This window comes from Nothobranchius furzeri, chromosome 11 (assembly GCF_043380555.1).
Source record: "Nothobranchius furzeri strain GRZ-AD chromosome 11, NfurGRZ-RIMD1, whole genome shotgun sequence".
Classification (NCBI taxonomy): domain Eukaryota; kingdom Metazoa; phylum Chordata; class Actinopteri; order Cyprinodontiformes; family Nothobranchiidae; genus Nothobranchius; species Nothobranchius furzeri.
The window spans coordinates 69,247,565-69,265,737 of NC_091751.1; the positions used below are offsets into that span (position 1 = coordinate 69,247,565).

The 18,173-nt window shown below is 44.2% G+C and overlaps 1 protein-coding gene across 1 annotated transcript in view; it reads left to right on the forward strand.

Moving 5' to 3' along the window:
* cdc73 (cell division cycle 73, Paf1/RNA polymerase II complex component, homolog (S. cerevisiae)) overlaps positions 1-18,173 on the forward strand; it is a 59,880-nt gene extending 41,707 nt beyond the window's left edge. Inside the window, exons 11-17 of the mRNA XM_015974572.3 lie at positions 5,987-6,044; positions 8,876-8,911; positions 9,020-9,107; positions 13,756-13,917; positions 14,160-14,260; positions 17,283-17,424; positions 17,521-18,173. Coding sequence (XP_015830058.1) covers positions 5,987-6,044; positions 8,876-8,911; positions 9,020-9,107; positions 13,756-13,917; positions 14,160-14,260; positions 17,283-17,424; positions 17,521-17,557 — 624 coding nt within the window. The 3' untranslated portion in view covers positions 17,558-18,173. The remainder of the gene's footprint in view (positions 1-5,986; positions 6,045-8,875; positions 8,912-9,019; positions 9,108-13,755; positions 13,918-14,159; positions 14,261-17,282; positions 17,425-17,520) is intronic.

Here is an 18,173-nt window from a genome sequence, read left to right on the forward strand (position 1 = left end):
GCTGCTTCTAATAGAATCCATTATAGTCTATGGAGTGTTTAAAACAAGCTGCAACGCAGCAATTTTCAGGCACGTCCCAGAAGTGGCACGCCACGCCGCTAAAGGTAGGACCAGGGTCTGTCGTTGTCCCCCACCCCATCTCGGGTTAGAAGAACTTGGTGGTTGTTTCTCCTACCCAGCCAACAATTGAGAAAGGGTTAATGCATCTTGTCCACAACTTCAGCCCGTCATAAGGCTACGGCAGCACTTTGCTGCAAAGCTGAGGCAGCACCAGGGAGCTAATATTTGGATCTAAAGACCTGAAGCTTTGCATCTCCCCGGTTTGCCGTCTGATGATGCTGACAACAGCACATGGATTTGGCGGTCTGACCTGTTGGGGTTAGGGTGATGTGAGCATCACGGTATCCACTTAGACGACACGTTAAAGGGAGAATTTTTCCTGTTTTCTCGGGTCTTATTTTGTTTTTTTCATGTATCTGAATATTCTTATTGTAGCTATTTGTACAGAGACCAATTCTCTCTGCTTAGTGAGTTTAACTCCTAAATTTCCATGTTGAATGAACACAATGGGGTTTTGTCCCATGTAGGGATGGGTACCTTTAACATTTGAATTGATTCAGTACTAATTCCCGGTACCTACGAATCGATACCGGTACTTAACGGTACCAATTTTCGATACTTTTGAGTGTTTAATATTTTAATTAGGCCCGAGCAGCGAAAGCGCTGCGAAGGCCTCTTGTTTTTGCTCTGTTTATTCTTTTTTATTTATTATTCTTAGCCCGCTTTGAATGGCCTTTTGGGGACCTTATCATTCCCCAAAACTCACAATATTTTGCAAACATGTCAGGCCTGGTGAAAAATTTGATATTTTAAAGGTCCCAAAAAAATCGCACAGGAAATGACTGAACAGCGCCCCCTAGAAAGTGAAAAAAAACCCTCCCCATAAAGCTTAGTTTATCGTACAGTTATGAAATTTGGTACACTTGTAGTACTCAACAGTCCGCACAGAAAAGTCTCTTGCAAGCATGGTCAATATCAAACAGGAAGTCGGCCATTTTGGGTTGAAATGGCGATTTTTTGCAGTTTTGGCCGTTTTTAGGGTCCGTTTCTGACTGGATTGCTCGATCACTTTTCGCACAATCGTCTCAAAAGTGGTGTAAAATTGCTCAGAAGAGATGGGCGAAAAAAATGAGACAAGGATTCTGAGTTTTCGTATATGTTGAAGGGGCGGGGCCAGGCCTCAAAGTTTGACTACTCGCCAATTTTTTTTAAATTGCTATAACTTCATAACTGAATGGAATAGAGTTACCAAACTTTCTGTGGTCATTCGTCATCCACCCACAAAGTAAAATAAATGGTCGGATGATGACATCACACAAGCCCCGCCCCCTCAGGACCAAAAAGGTCAAGTTTTACTGTGAAAGGTCCCAAATTGCCCCATTTCACTTAATCACCAAATATTTGTAGCTGGTAACTCAAGACAAGTGGAGGTTGCTTGGCGTCACTTTATGGGAGTTTTCGGCAGAGGGCGGGGCTGTGGCGGCGCGGCGAAGTCAGGCGTACCGCTGTGGCCTTACGTTTGCCTCCCATTTCGTCATTTCTAAAGATATCGTCATGAAACTTCTTGTGAGTGATCCTAGTCCAGCCCCCCAAAAGATCTGATGTGAACATCCGGTGGGCGTGGCCTATTTTCTGAAATAGCGCCCCCTAGGACCATTAAAACTGTCAGCCCCAAGCCATGCTTTGACTGAGGATTACGAAATTTGGTACACTAATGTGGTGTCTCAGGCCCTACAAAAAAGTCTCTTGGAGCCAAGTGCAAAGTCGCACAGGATGTCGGCCATTTTGGTCCAAGTACACGATTTAGTGGTTTTCGCACACGTTGTTTGGAGAGTGATGCTCCGTCGCCCTTTTCACCAATCGCCTTCAAACTTCTGCCATATACTCTTAAGTCATAGGGGAAAAAATTCAACCGTCGGATTTTTCAAAAGTTGAAAGGTGTGGGCGTGGCTAAGCCTCAAACTTTGACCTGTCGCCACGCCACTCTTTTTTTCACAGCTCCCTACTGGACTCCTTTTACCCAATCAGCAGGAATCTCTGGCAAATAGCAGTAGACAACTTGAGGTCACTTGGTATCCAGCACTGGCAGGTTTCAGAAAAAGGCGGGGCTTTGGGAGCATGGCGAAAATCGCCATCACGCCATGGAAATACGTTTGCCTCTCATTTCTTCAGTTATAGTGATATTGCTACGAAACTTATGGGGAGTGATCCTAGTCTGACTCTCAAGAGACATAGACATCTGAATTTTGTGGGCGTGGCCTATGTTTTGAAATAGCGCCCCCTAGGACCATTTAAACTATTAGCCCCAAGCCATGCTTTGACTGAGGATTACGAAATTTGGTACACTAATGTGGTGTCTCAGGACCTACAAAAAAGTCTCTTGGAGTCAAGCTCAAAGTCGCACAGGAAGTCGGCCATTTTGGATCAAGTACGCGATTTAGTGGTTTTCGCACACGTTGTTTGGAGAGTGATGCTCCGTCGCCCTTTTCACCAATCTCCTTCAAACTTCTGCTATATACCCTTAAGACATAGGGGAAAAAATTCAACCGTCGGATTTTTCAAAAGTTGAAAGGTGTGGGCGTGGCTAAGCCTCAAACTTTGACCTGTCGCCACGCTACTCTTTTTTTCACAGCTCCCTACTGGACTCCTTTTACCCAATCACCAGGATTCTGTGGCAAACAGCAGTAGACAAGTTGAGGTTACTTGGTCTCCAGTACTGGCAGGTTTTGAAAAAAGGCGGGGCTTTGGGACCATGGCGAAAATCGCCATCACGCCATGGAAATACATTTGTCTCTCATTTCTTCAGTTATCGTGATATTGCTACGAAACTTCTGGTGAGTGATCCTAGTCTGAGCTCCAAGAGAAATAGACAGCTGAAGTTTGTGGGTGTGGCCTATATTCTTAAATAGCGCCCCCTAGAGCCATTAAAACTGTCAGCCCCAAGCCATGCTTTGACTGAGGATTACGAAATTTGGTACACTAATGTGGGGTCTCAGGACCTACAAAAAAGTCTCTTGGAGCCAAGTGCAAAGTTGCACAGGAAGTCGGCCATTTTGGTCCAAGTACGCAATTTAGTGGTTTTCGCACACGTTGTTTGGAGAGTGATGCTCCGTCGCCATTTTCACCAATCTGCTTCAAACTTCTGCCATCTGCTCTTAAGACATAGAGGAAAAAATTCAACCGTCGGATTTTTCAAAAGTTGAAAGGTGTGGGCGTGGCTAAGCCTCAAACTTTGACCTGTCGCCGCACCACTCTTTTTTTCACAGCTCCCTACTGGACTCCTTTTACCCAATCAGCAGGAGTCTCTGGCAAATAGCAGTAGACAACTTGAGGTCACTTGGTACCCAGTACTGGAAGGTTTCAAAAAAAGGCAGGGCTTTGGGAGCATGGCGAAAATCGCCATCACGCCATGGAAATACGTTTGCCTCTCATTTCTTCATTTATCGTGATATCATTACGAAACTTCTGGTGAGTGATCCTAGTCTGACCACAAAGAGACATAGACAGCTGAAATATGTGGGCGTGGCCTAATTTCTGAAATAGCGCCCCCTAGGACCATTTAAACTAATAGCCCCAAGCCATGCTTTGACTGAGGATTACGAAATTTGGTACACTAATGTGGTGTCCCAGGACCTACAAAAAAGTCTCTTGGAGCCAATCACAAAATTGCACAGGAAGTCGGCCATTTTGGTCCAAGTACGCGATTTAGTGGTTTTCGCACACGTTGTTTGGAGAGTGATGCTCCGTCGCCCTTTTCACCAATCGCCTTCAAACTTCTGCTATATACTCTTAAGGCATAGGGGAAAAAATTCAACCGTCGGATTTTTCAAAAGTTGAAAGGTGTGGGCGTGGCTAAGCCTCAAACTTTGACCTGTCGCCGCGCCACTCTTTTTTTCACAGCTCCCTACTGGACTCCTTTTACCCAATCGGCAGGAGTCTCTGGCAAATAGCAGTAGACAACTTGAGGTCACTTGGTATCCAGTACTGGAAGGTTTCAAAAAAAGGCGGGGCTTTGGGAGCATGTCGAAAATCGCCATCACGCCATGGAAATACGTTTGCCTCTCATTTCTTCATTTATCGTGATATTGTTACGAAACTTCTGGTGAGTGATCCTAGTCTGACCCCAAAGAGACATAGACACCTGAAATATGTGGGCGTGGCCTAATTTCTGAAATAGCGCCCCCTAGGACCATTTAAACTATTAGCCCCAAGCCATGCTTTCACTGAGGATTACGAAATTTGGTACACTAATGTGGTGTCCCAGGACCTACAAAAAAGTCTCTTGGAGCCAAGCACAAAATTGCACAGGAAGTCGGCCATTTTGGTCCAAGTACGCGATTTAGTGGTTTTCGCACACGTTGTTTGGAGAGTGATGCTCCTTCGCCCTTTTCACCAATCGCCTTCAAACTTCTGCTATATACTCTTAAGGCATAGGGGAAAAAAGTCAACCGTCGGATTTTTCAAAAGTTGAAAGGTGTAGGCGTGGCTAAGCCTCAAACTTTGACCTTTCGCCATTACTTGACTTAATAACTCCCATGTGCATGATCAGATCTTTTTCGAACTTTGTCTGTGTGATCATTGACCATATCTGTAAACAATGACAATGTGGACAGCTGACATCATCTAAGCCCCGCCCCCTGACTAAAGGAAGTTATTATTTTATGCTGAAATGCCCATATTTGTCCCCTCTAATTTAGTCAACATGACACCTAGGTCATGCACTGTCTTCATGATGCTGTAATGGCCATTCAAATCTGATAGCTTTCCAGAAAGGGAGGGGCTTTGATGCCATGGCGAATTCTGGCGTAACGCCGTAACCTTACAATTCAATTTAATGGTGAGCTCAGAGGGGATGCTTAGTCAGGGTGAGGTGCGGACTAGGAGGCCATTTGCTGTTTCCGGTGACGGGATGATTGACGTTTCTGTTCTGCCAGACATGCCCTGGTGCCCCGGGCTGCCGGCCAGGCCGGAGCGGCGCGGAGCTGCGAGGGCCGAACGACGCTGCTTGCAGCTTTAATTCTCTTTTATAATTAAATATATATTTTTCTCAATATATAACCATATTTGATAAATATCACGATAAATAACATACAACTGTTTGTATTTTAACATCGTCCTTGTAGTTTTATAAGCTGATAATTAAACTGAAGCAAACATCTTTACTGTGAACTAAATTTACTGTGTATCTTCATTCCTTTTGCCGTCCTTTTTCATTTGATTTTTCCTACTGGGAAGTTAGAATTTCCGAGGAGAAAGCGAACGCACCATTAGCTGATAACAACGGTGGCAATGGAAGCGAACATATCAAGCTAACGTTATCTTAAACAGTTTATTTAGCTGCTGGAGCAGATTAAAACGATGATGCCTCACACTTAGATCGTTGTCGCTGGTTTCATCTCCACCCAATCACCCGTCGCATTTAGTAAAGTGAAGCCAAACTTAGAGCGCGTTCATGTTCTTCTAGTCGGAAACTCGGAGTTCCGAGGAGAAAGCGAACGCACCATTAGCGGAACGGAATCTAACATATCAAGCTAACGTTATCTTAAACATTTTATTTACCTACCGGAGCAGATTAAGATGAGGATGTCTCACTTAGATCGTTGTTGCTGGTTTCATCATCACCCAGTTACCCATCACATTTAGTGATGTGGACCCAAGCTTTAGCGTGCGTTCTTTCTACCATGCTGCTCTGTTTACAACTGGCTCACAGCGACCGACGACGTAACGCTCTTGCGCATGCGCAGCTGTCCAGGCAACTTCTCGTTATGAAGGACGGGTACCGAAACGAGGCACCGTTTCAAATGATGTGAATCGGTACTCAGTCGGTACTGTGGAATTCGGTCGGTACCTTAAAAGTACCGAATTCGGTACATGGGTGGGACGCTGGAATGCTAAGGGGTTAACCATATGATGTTGTGTTTTAAAGGAAGGCGCGTCTGCTCGGAAGGCCCAGACCCCGGTGCTGCAGCCAGTCCCCCGTCCAGGTGAGTTCTGGTCTTCACCCTTACTGACTTCTCAGCATGTTACCACAGGCAGAACATCTTCAGCAGCGTTCTCGCTGATGCTAGACTCTAAGGGTCATGCTCCAGAAACTCTTTTCAGGAGAACCTTTGGAGGCTGCATTCCAACATTAGCCCAGCAGAAGTCTGAGGCATTCAAGTGATCTGTTTTGTCTGTACGGGTGCTTGATATCCTTGAAAATGCTTGAATTTTAATATGTTTCCAAGGTATGGGAAGTGCTTGATTTCTGTATCAAGTCATTGAAAATGCTTGAAAAACAAACAGCACAGTTTTCCATTTAAGATCAACAAAAGATAGTTTGATGAAAAAACTAAATTTTTTATTTTGGTTACAAAAACTAGAGAGTGATCATTTAGCTGTTAATAAACTTGGTGGCTGCTGCTCGCGGGTCAGCTTCTCTCTGCAGCACTGGTGTGTGAGCAGCAGACTCCCACTGGGCCGGCAGTGTCCTCCAGCTTCGCTATGAAGCAGACCTAATTTATCTCTAAAACGTTTATGCTAGTCGTGTGTGTGACTGGGATCCAGCGGTTCCTTCTGTGATAATTAGTTATGAAATCAAGACTGGTATAGAGAAGGGGACCGAAAGCCCCCCGATTAGAGCTAACCTTTTGGGTGCTAAACTTTAGTACTTTGCCAATAAAAATATTACATTATGGTCTGCCAAGCCCTGCTCCTGTCACTGCTGCGGTTCACATCGGACTTATGTTAAGAAGAAGAAGAAAATATCATTTCTATAGCACCTCTCAAGATAAAAATCACGAGGCGCTTAAGCATAATTCTGCGCACACGAAGACGCATCAGAGACCTGGATGATGAAGCTCAATGGTTAAAAGGAATCACTGAAGCGGTGTGAAGCGCTCCGTCGCGCGTCTAGGCGGTACCGTAGGAGGCGAGCTGCCGTGGTTCGCCGCATGCTACAGGAGCGAGCTATCTAGGTGCGCACAGCGTCCCCCGGTCCCCTCCTCCTCCCCCTCCCTCTTGTCCGGAACTTTACCTCACCAGTCTGAAGCAGCCACCCTGTCCGTAACTAGTCCGGACCTGTTACTAGGGGCTTCGTCCGGATAAATTCCGGAACACGTTATCCGGATGTTTGTATTCAGACAGAAAGGTCTTACGGACAGATTCCGGAACATTTCCGTTTTTCATGGCCTGTCTGAAGGGGGCTTTAGACTCTGGGGCTCGAGGTTTCTGTTTAGCCACCTGCTCCAGCTGCCGTGGGATCCCAGTCCCGGTGCTAGGCTCTGGTGTAGAGCTCTAGATAAGGGTGGGGTTTTCTGCTGCTGTCATTAAACTCGGCCTCTGATGTAAAATGTACCACTTCTACAACTCATTGCTCACTTTTGCTGCTTGTTTTCATTTATTTTCTTACAGTTTTATCTTAAAGGGACATTATGGAAGTGTGACAGCCAAAACATGTATAGAACTAATAAATGTCTTCTTCGTACATTCTCCTGCAATGCCCTGGTCCTGTAGAATGAGCCCTGGCATTTTTACTGTGATTGCCTGTTTTTCTGTAAAATCACAGAAAAAGAGAGATGCTCGGGTCGAGCAGGCTGCTTCATGCGCGTTCACGCTCAGGCATCGCCCGTAGCGTTTGCTATCCGTAGCTTTAGCAGCAGAGAGAGAGGCAGTGCCACTTTGTCGCTGTTCCTAACGCCTAGTGACAAAGCTAGCTACATTTCTGAGAACCCTTAGCTACTTTCTGTACAACTTTCTTCTAGATATTTCCTGCTAATTAGCAACAAAATAGCCATTTTCACTCCGAACCGTTCTTTGAACGTTGTTTCAGCTGTCATCAAGGATATAAATGTTACAGATACAAAAGACATTACTGGTGCTTTAGCTCACCTAGTAAAACGTCTGACACTCATGTAGGAGACCTGGGTTCAATTCCGGGTGTTTAGAGTTTCTTTTTTACATTAATGGTATATTTTTTTACAGTAAGATGCCCAAATTTTTATTTGAGACTCGCCGAACGGCATTGAATTCACAGATAAAAAAGATGTGGGTTCAACTTTCATTTTGGAACAATTTTTCAAGCAAGGGAAGGGAATGATGTGAGCATGCAGGAGGACTGACCCATCATCAACCTTTATCGGCTGTGCTGAAGAGAAAGGTACAGAACCACATTATTTAATTAATTAGCTGCGTGTTCTCCTGACCTCTGTCCTCCGGGCCACACACACACACACACACACACACACACACACACACACGCACGGGACTGTCTCAGCTGTTATTTTTGTTAAGTAGTGTGCACGTACAGCATGTGCGCCTCGTGCACGAGCCTACTATTGAAGCTGCCGTTACGCTTTTGGCCTGAGGGGGCGATCGCGAGCATCAAAATTCAAAACTCCGTAAAGTCCCTTTAAGAGGAAGAAAATCATGATGTAAATTAAAAGGTGCTGGGTGAATTTTAGGAAGGATGCTTCGGTGCATATCCGTCATTACTGATCAATTTTCTTTAGTTATATGCTGTTTTCTTTGGGATTTGGCCTTTTTTATGAAGTCACAGGAATTTCCAGGAAAACTTCAGTGTAAAATATGAAAAGTGTCACATTTACTGAATTATTATGCTGCTTATGTTTCCATGAACGCATCTTTTGTTGTGAGAAGAATCAAGTGCTGCTGAGTGCAACCCCCCCCCCCCCCCCCCCTTTTCCTCAGAGCAACAGATCAGCATCAGGCTGAGACATTTAACGGTGGAAGGAGACAAAATCTGCAATGAGAATTAGAAGCAGAATAATTATCTGTTGTTTTTGCGTAGAGATTAATTGTTTTGTTTTCTTTCCAGTTTCACAAGCCCGACCTCCACCAAATCAAAAAAAAGGTACACAACGATGTAGCGTCAGATGTCCTTTGATGTTCTGTGACTCTAGTTTATAGAATGACGTGACACGAGGAGCAGATAGATTTTCCTCTCTGGCTCTTTCTTCAGGGTCCCGGACCCCCATCATCATCATCCCCGCTGCCACCACCTCTCTCATCACAATGCTCAACGCAAAAGACCTTCTGCAGGACCTAAAGTAAGAAACCACAGCAGCAGCAGAAGGAAGGGGTCCATTTCAGGACATCCTTAAGTCTCAGGAAAGGATGCTCAGGTCTCAGACCGAATAAACTGTCAGACTTTATTATCTTTCTGTCTGTTCGTCCGTCTCAGTAAAGAGTTAGAGATAAATGTCTCACAGGCACTTTGACTTACTATATATTTATAATTAATGTAAAATAGTTAAATTTCTATCTTGGGGTGGCTCGTATCCTGTCATCCACAGCAGCGGTTCCCAAACTTATTTAGCTGCAGACCCCCCAGCCCACACACCACGCCATATCTGGCTGTGTGTGTGTGTGTGTGTGTGTGTGTGTGTGTGTGTGTGTGTGTGTGTGTGTGTGTGTGTGTGTGTGTGTGTGTGTGTGTGTGTGTGTGTATCAGACGTCACGCTTTACAGTCACTCGACAGACAGGGTTAAAAAAATATACGTATGATCAACCTTTTTCCTCTTCACCTTCCTTTTTGAATTACCGTATTTTCACGAACATAAGGCGCACCTAAAAGTCTTAAATTTTCTCCAAAATGTACGCCGCACCCTATGGTGTGGTTCGCCTGTTGTGTTGTTGTGAGACGCGAACGTAGTAGAAGACAAGGGGCGTGGCGTGAACGTGCGGACGTGAGCGAAGACAGAACCCGAATAGTTCAAAAGGGGAGGTAGGCGCGGTATGCTGAACGTTGTTCTGACAACCCTGAGAATGGCGCCTGCTGAGAGACACGCCTATGAAGCACAGTTTAAACTGCAAGCGATCAGCTACGTGGAGAAACGCGGGAATAGAGCAGCGGCGAGAGAATTCAGCATTAATGAGTCCATGGTTCGCAAGTGGAGGAAGTTGGAAAACGAACTCCGACAAATAACCAGGACTAGACCAGTAAAGTGAAGCATGCTTTTGGCTGTTTATAATTTTCACAATGTCTGGTTTGCACTGATGTGTTCCGAGTCCCGAGCCCGCACAGATGTTTTCCCGGTACGTTTTACCGCGCCCTATGGTTGTAAAAATACGGTAGTTATAATTAACGCTTTCTCTTAAAGTTGGAACATCTAACCTGCGGCCAGAAGCACGCTCTCTCCTCCTTCTGCTCCGATGTAAGCCTGAACTGGTCACCTGCTTGTGCGTGATCACAGGTCTCTAATGAGGCTTGCTGAGAAGCCTGGAGTCATGAGGAAGTTCTGGATTTGGCCTCAGACAGGCTCATGGCTGTTTTAATGTTCTGGCTGAAGCTGCGCTCCGGACTAACAACAGGTTATCCACGGGTCCTTAAAACGTCTTACATTTGCTTTTCCAAATTTAAGGCCTTCAAAATCCTTAAAAATGACAAATAGTCCTTAAATACAGTTTCCAAAGGTCTTAAACGACCAAAGACCCACTAAACGAGATTATTTTATTTCTATAAAAAATTTGTGAATTTCTAGTTAGTGTTCAGCATTTTTTTGTGTTTGACGTTGGCGTAAGCGGAACCGTACACATTCAGTGAAAGGGGGCTATTTTTAGATGAGCACATTAGCTGGTTAAGCTAGTGGGAGCGTGCGCCATGGGAACTGGATGGCTAATCCCACGTTCGCGACGTTCCAGGCAATAGCTGGAAATCATAGCTTAAATTTAATTTTAAAAAATAGCTTAAATTTGGTCAAAGTGGCCTTAAAGAGTCTTAAATTTGGCTCCTTTAAACCTGCAGATACCCTGTAACAAGCGACCCTGGAGGGAGATTGCTCTGTATTTATGATCCCTAAATAGAAGCTTCTGTTTTAATTGTGAGAAATTTTATTGTTTTAAAAGCACTTAAAAATGCTTTAATCACGAAGTAGGCTAGCCATCGCTTATCTCTTCATCCAGCACCTGCGTAGGTGTTCTGACGGCGCAGAGGAGTTCTGAGCGCTCCGTCTGAATCACTGCAGTGCAGCTCCGTGGAAGGTTGAGCGGAGGATGCTTTTGTCGCCGCATCTCGTCAGGTGCTGTTTCAGCCAAACTTTTAAAATCACTCCTGCATGCGCTCTTCTGCACCCGTTGGCCGTGGTTCCACTGGATTGCATCTGTGACATACAGCGGCGTGGCTATTATTAATTGTTTATTATTATTATTATTATTATTATTAAATGTTCAACACCATTACATGTCCCTTTTACTTTACTTATCATGAATATTTAGTGTGCCCCGGTTAACAATGCAGTTTAACGATTCCACTTGTGGCCAGACGCACTCTCTCACCTTCTTCCTGCACTGCAGACCTGAACTAGTCGCCTGCTTGTGTGTAATCAAATGTCTCTATAGGGAAAAGCTGGAAAAGCCACGGCCATGAGGTTCACTGGTGCCTCACACAGACTTGCTGCTGTTTTATGATTCTCTGGCTGAATCTGCGATCCGCTGCCACACAGACTGGAGAAACAAATGCTCCTGCAGTAACATGAGCTGTGGTGAGGTTCATGACGAGTTTTGTGCCCCCTGACCTTCTAGGAGGATGAGGGGACAAACGGTGAAACTAAAAATAAGGTTTGTGCAAAGGTGAAATGAGAAGTGAGGAGGTCTAAATACAACAGTTTACTAGCAAAAAGGCGTCTCTTTCTAACTAAAAGGGCTACAAACGGCAAACTGAAAACAACTGCCTGGTTAACAGGAGTGAAGAAGACCAGTAGTCAAAAAAACAACCAAAATAACTAAAGCTAAACCGTTACAGGAAAACCCACTTTAAAGATTAGCACCATGAATAGGGAAGCTGTGAACTTAAAGGTGCATTATGGAAGTGTGACAGCCAAAACATGTATAGAACTAATAAATGTCTTCTTCATACATTCTCCTGCAATGCCCTGGTCCTGTAGAATGAGCCCTGGCATTTTTACTGTGATTGCCTGTTTTTCTGTAAAATCACAGAAAAAGAGAGATGCTCGGGTCGAGCAGGCTGCTTCATGCGCGTTCACGCTCAGGCATCGCCCGTAGAATTTGCTATCAGTAGCTTTAGCAGCAGAGAGAGAGGCAGTGCCACTTTGTCGCTGTTCCTAACGCCTAGTGACAAAGCTAGCTACATTTCTGAGGACCCTTAGCTACTTTCTGTAGAACTTTCTTCTAGATATTTCCTGCAAATTAGCAACAAAATAGCCATTTTCACTCCGAACCGTTCTTTGAACGTTGTTTCAGCTGTCATCAAGGATATAAAAGTTACAGATACTACGAATGCTACAAGAGTGTAGCTCACCTAGTGAGATGTCTGACTCTCATGCAGAAGACCTGGGTTTGATTCTGGATGTGAACATAGTTTATTTAGAGTTTCTTTTTTACATTAATGGTATTTTTTTTTACAGTAAGATGCCCAAATTTTTATTTGAGACTCGCCGAACGGCATTGAATTCACAGATAAAAAAGATGTGGGTTCAACTTTCATTTTGGAACAATTTTTCAAGCAAGGGAAGGGAATGATCTGAGCATGCAGGAGGACTGACCCATCATAAACCTTTGTCGGCTGTGCTGAAGAGAAAGCTACAGAACCACATTATTTAATTAATTAGCTGCACGTTCTCCTGTCCTCTGTCCTCCGGGCCACACACACACACACACACACACACACACACACACACACACACACACACACGGGACTGTCTCTGCTGTTATTTTCGTTAAGGAGTGTGCACGTACAGTATGCGCGCCTCGTGCACGAGCCTACTATTGAAGCTGCCGTTACGCTTTTGGCCTGAGGGGGCAATCTCGAGCATTAAAATTCAAAAGTCCGTAAAGTCTCTTTAAATTCCTCAGACAGAGGAAACGTAAAGGACTAGAAAGTCTTTTAAATCAGAGTACGTCTGAAGACCAGTAGCTTTAACGCTAGCAAAACCACAGCCGAGGAGAGCCACACTAGCACTGTGTCTCCCCGAATGAAGGCTGGAGACGGGCTTAAACACCCTCAGGAGAGGAAGATTGCTGAGCGTTTTCAGCTGGTGAAGCAGTGTGGTTACACACACACACACACACACACACACACACACACACAGCAAAGGCACGGGGGTGGGATGGGGAGGGGGTTGGAAAACAGTAGGCTTGAGCAGAAGCGCTTGTTGAAAATTCTCTCCTGATGTGAACGGTGGAGGAGCAGACAGCGCACGAATTTCGTGAGCGATCCACTTGGCGGCGCGGCGCAGCTGGAGTGTTCCGGGGCGTAAAGCCTGGGGCACACCAGAAACAGATGCGCTACGCAGCCCTCAGTCTGGAGAAGTCCAGTGGTCACACAGGACGCGCCGCTGAGCACTTCTTGGAAAGTCGCACGATAGTCACAACATCACCCAGGACTTGAGAACAGGAAGTGGGAAGTGACTCTATTGTTTATACGTGTCAGACATGCCGTAGTGTTTCGTGAGACTCTTAATTCATTAACGATGGTCAAGTTTGCTGTTTATTAAAATAGTTTAAGATCAGTTATCTTTAAAGTTATCAAAACTGCGGTTGGGTTTGTGCTGTCGAGCCGTTCTGCGTCGTAACGTCTGTTGCAAAGTACTCTACAAGTAAGAGGTTGAATTTATCAGTATTTACCGTTAGTTCCATCTGCTCTAGTCACATGACCATCAGAGGTGTAGGAGCCATACAGGTTTAGGAATCATTTAAAAGAGTGCCCTGCAGCTGAGAGAAACTGTCTGGTGACTGCAGGTTCGTTACATCAGAAGACAAGAAAAAGCAGGGCATCCAGCGGGACAACGAGGTCCTGCTTCAGAGGCGCAAAGATCAGGTCCAACCCGGCGGCACCACACTGAACGTCACGGTTCCTTATCGTGTCATCGACCAGCCGCTCAAACTGGCCCCCCAGGACTGGTGAGAAGTTTCTTTCATTGTCTTTGAGTCAGAGAATGCTGTACAGGTTAGTGGTGGCGCTCGGAGTCCTGGAGACTACTCAGATGTCAGTCTTTGAGGTTTTAGACGTTATTTAAATTTAAATACATCCTCCAGAGGTACAACACAATTGTTAACTTTGCGGTTACACAGTTTCTAACCAGATTTCTAGAGTCGGCTGTTTATTTCTGTAGTGAAATAAACAGCTGTGTGTGTTTCTACAGGGATCGAGTGGTGGCCGTCTTTGTGCAGGGGCCTGCCTGGCAGTTTAAGGGCTGGCCGTGGCTGCTGCCTGATGGATCTCCTGTTGATATTTTTGCCAAAAGTGAGTACTAGATGTTCCTTTTAACCCTCCACCCTCGAGTGTGTTGGACTGAAACCCTGATGCAGTGACCCTGGCCACACCATGAACTACCTGTACATAAACATGCTAGCTAATCAGTCCAGTGTTCGTTTTGACAAGAAACTTTAATTTAGTTTTAGTCTTTTTTTGGGTTGGGCATCATTTGAATTTAAATGATTCCGGTTCTGATTCCAGTTTCTCGGTTTGATGCCGGTTCCTATTGATTCCCGATTCCGATTCTTTCAAGAGGCAGGGTCCAAAAGCTTAACACGTTTTAAATGAGCCAGCTAACCACAGGTCTTACTTGATGAAATAATCTGTATTGCATTTTAATTCCATGAACAACACCTTCATTCTGACAAAAACATGTTCTGAAGGAAGAAAAAGACTTGCAGCACGATCAGTAGAAGCCTGTAGGTTGAGAGGCTAAATGTCTTCTACATAGGTCGAGTTGTTTAGCAAAAACTTTTAAAACGATGTCCAGGATGACTGAGAATATGTCCCATGGGGGGTCGCTCGCTGCTACCGCGTAACACTTTTAAAGAAAGGGGAAACCCCAGACGGGTACTCACCAAGCAAAGACTTTCCAGATGGTTATATTTAATGCTTTTCCTCCCAGCCGTGGGCATTTTCTTTTCTTAGACAATAATTGTTCAACTGTTACCGGTAGCTTGTTAAAATAGCAGCTGGCTCCGGACTCTGATTCTCTTCTCTTCTAATCCCACCTTTTCCATTTGCTTATTGGGTTGTTCCATTCTCCCATCTTTTCCGTTTTCTGCCAACTCCGGGTCGGGGAGAGGTCCTACCTCAAGTGGAGGAGTTTAAGTATCTCGGGGTCTTGTTCACGAGTGAGGGTAGGAGGGATCGGGAGATCGACAGGCGGATTGGTTCGGCGTCTGCAGTGATGCGGACGCCGAACCGATCTGTCGTTGTGAAGAGGGAGCTGAGCCAGAAAGCCAGGCTCTCGATTAACCGGTCGATCTACGTCCCAATCCTCACCTATGGTCATGAGCTTTGGGTAATGACCGAAAGAACGAGATCGCGGATACAAGCGGCCGAAATGAGTTTCCTCCGTAGGGTGGCCGGGCTCAGCCTTAGAGATAGGGTGAGGAGCTCGGACATTCGGGAGGGACTCGGAGTAGAACCGCTGCTCCTCCGGATCGAAAGGAGCCAGTTGAGGTGGTTTGGGCATCAGGTCAGGATGCCTCCTGGACAACAACGACGATGAAAAAAAATGTTGGTTATTTATTCGTAGGGCTGCTCAATTAATTGAATTTTAATCACAATTATGGTCCTGGTTTTAAACTATTATAAAAACAAAACGAGCCGATTATTTGCTCCTCCCCCGTGGTTTACGCCATGTTACAAATGGAGCGCACCTTTCAACATCTTTGTCAACTTAGCCACTTTGTCGCTATTTCTAACAACCTTTCAGATTCCCTTCTTGACTCTTTTTTTTCCTGAAAGTAACTAGCAAACAACCTAGAAATTTTCTTGTAATCCTTAGCTAGGGATGCACATTTTCCAAAATGTCTAACCGGTTATTGATGGTTAACAGGAAACCAACCAATACACACACACACGCTCGCGCACGCACCCAACGCACACATTTGCCGCACTCTATAAATATTAACGCTTTTTCCATCTACAGTTTTTAGTAAAATTCTGACGCACAACTAAAGTCCCACACTCGTTACATTTATAAACTAGAAGTAAAGAGGGAGTGGGATGACAACTAAAATGTCCGTCAGACTTGGAACCTGTTGTGCAGCGGACCGTCTGGCATCAAAGAAACAGCGCTGCTTGCGATTGCGTGCTTGTAAGCTCATTCTGGAGTCCACGGTTTTAAAAACATTTTAGTTTCCTTACATTGAAATAAATAATTACACTGACATTTGTTTATTTTACTACACAAATTAGGAGTCGAACGCAAGGAGGAGCGTCATGGCTGACTGGCCTGTTGCTGGTCTCGGTTCAGTTTGTTGTGCCAGGCTCAGCGCTTTGTGAGGCTTATTGTGTTCCAAGAATGAAATAACTGAGTAAACTGCTCTCACGCCGTTTACTAACCACTTCATGTTTGAACACATTTGAGCATATTTGTTTGGTCACGTGACGAGCTCATTTCTTCTTCAGCATTTTTCCAGTAAACACATTTTGATAGCAGCTCTCTTCCGCCCTCTAGTGATTGTCTGTAGTCATTCCACGGGAGTTTTGTTTTCATAAGCCAAGGCCAAAGCGGGGAGCCAGCTTCAGATAACATTAGTTGTTTTGGAGCAGGCCAGAGATAACATTTTCCTCTCTGCCTTACAGTTTAACTGGTCTCAGGAGTATCCAGTCAGCCAAACAGTGGGGTTTAAATCCGTCCGTGCCAGATGGGCAGATATATCCGATAACTGCTTACTACAACTGTACTCTTAGTACCTCTTTTGCTGTCGGTATATGCAAGCTAATTTTATCAAATTAGCTCTGTATTGTATTTGGTAGGCTTAAATGAGTTAAACCTCAGCCTAAACTCTTTGGGTCATGAACTATGAACAAGTTTATTGGCTCTTTTATAATCAGGAATTGTTATGGTGGTTATCTTGTTGCTTTCTTTTTCTCATTTATTTTTCCCTTTGATCGTGCACTGTGCATTTTTATGAAGTAAAATCAACAATAATTAAAAAATCATCCTAAATAATCGAGATCTCAATTTTAGTGAAAAAAATCATAATAATAAAAAATATGATTTTTGCCATAATCGAGCAGGCCTATTTTTTTATTTGTTTCCATTTGCAAAACTTCATTTGTCACAAAAAATGATATATATATTTATAATATATATAATAAATAAATATATACATATATATATAATATATATTATATATATATATAAATATATATATTTATTATATATATATATATATATATTATACAAATATATATTTATATATATATATATATATATAATATATATATATATTTTTTTCATCAACAAAATTAATACTGCATCAATCTCTTTTAGTTCGAGCCTTTCATTTGAAATTCGATGAGGCAAAGACGGACCCCAACGTGCAGAAATGGGACGTGACCGTGTTGGAGCTGAGCCGCCACAGACGCCATCTTGACCGACCCGTCTTCCTGCGCTTTTGGGAAACCCTCGACAAGTATGTGTAATTTAGGGAACCGCGGTTTGGTTTAATTAGTGTTTAATAGAAATGCTGAGTCATTGACTCGCCCTCTCTCTCTCTCCCCCCTCTCAGGTACATGGTGAAACACAAATCTCACCTGAGGTTCTGAGTTCAGCTAGGAAAATCACACAAATCGATTCTGCAGCATTCCAGCACTGCTCAGCCCACCTCATCTAAAAGAATCATGCCATCCTCCAGCAGAATCCCAGTTTGACCAGTAGGACTTCCTTCGTGTAGCCTGTTGGATCTGCTGCTCTGGACAGCAGAGCTGTTTGGTCTTTTTTGTTGTTTTTTTTTCCCCCTAATGTTACCAGTTTAACAGAAATACCAAAATATGTTTGATATTGAAAAGGTGGAAAAGGAAACCTAAACCTACTGGAGGAATTTGTGATTTCAGCTCAAAACGTCTCAGACTGAGGAGAGAAGCTTTGGGTTGGACCTCAGCAGCAGATGTAGGGAAGAGACTTCATCACGTGTTTTATTTGGCGTGTTTGTGGTCAGAATGTACATACGTGATAACGTGTGGGAGCCAGAGCAGTTTGAGCAGGTTAGTGTTTAAACGTTTGCTCTGTTCCGGCTCAGTCAGCTTCAGACTCGGACGATGCGCTCATCTATCGGTCATGGAATGACTTTGTCCTCTTTTTCGTTTGTGTTGTGGTAGATGAGAGAATTTATTGTTTTAAGTCACCACATGAAAATTGACAATAAAGTTTTTCTGAAACAAA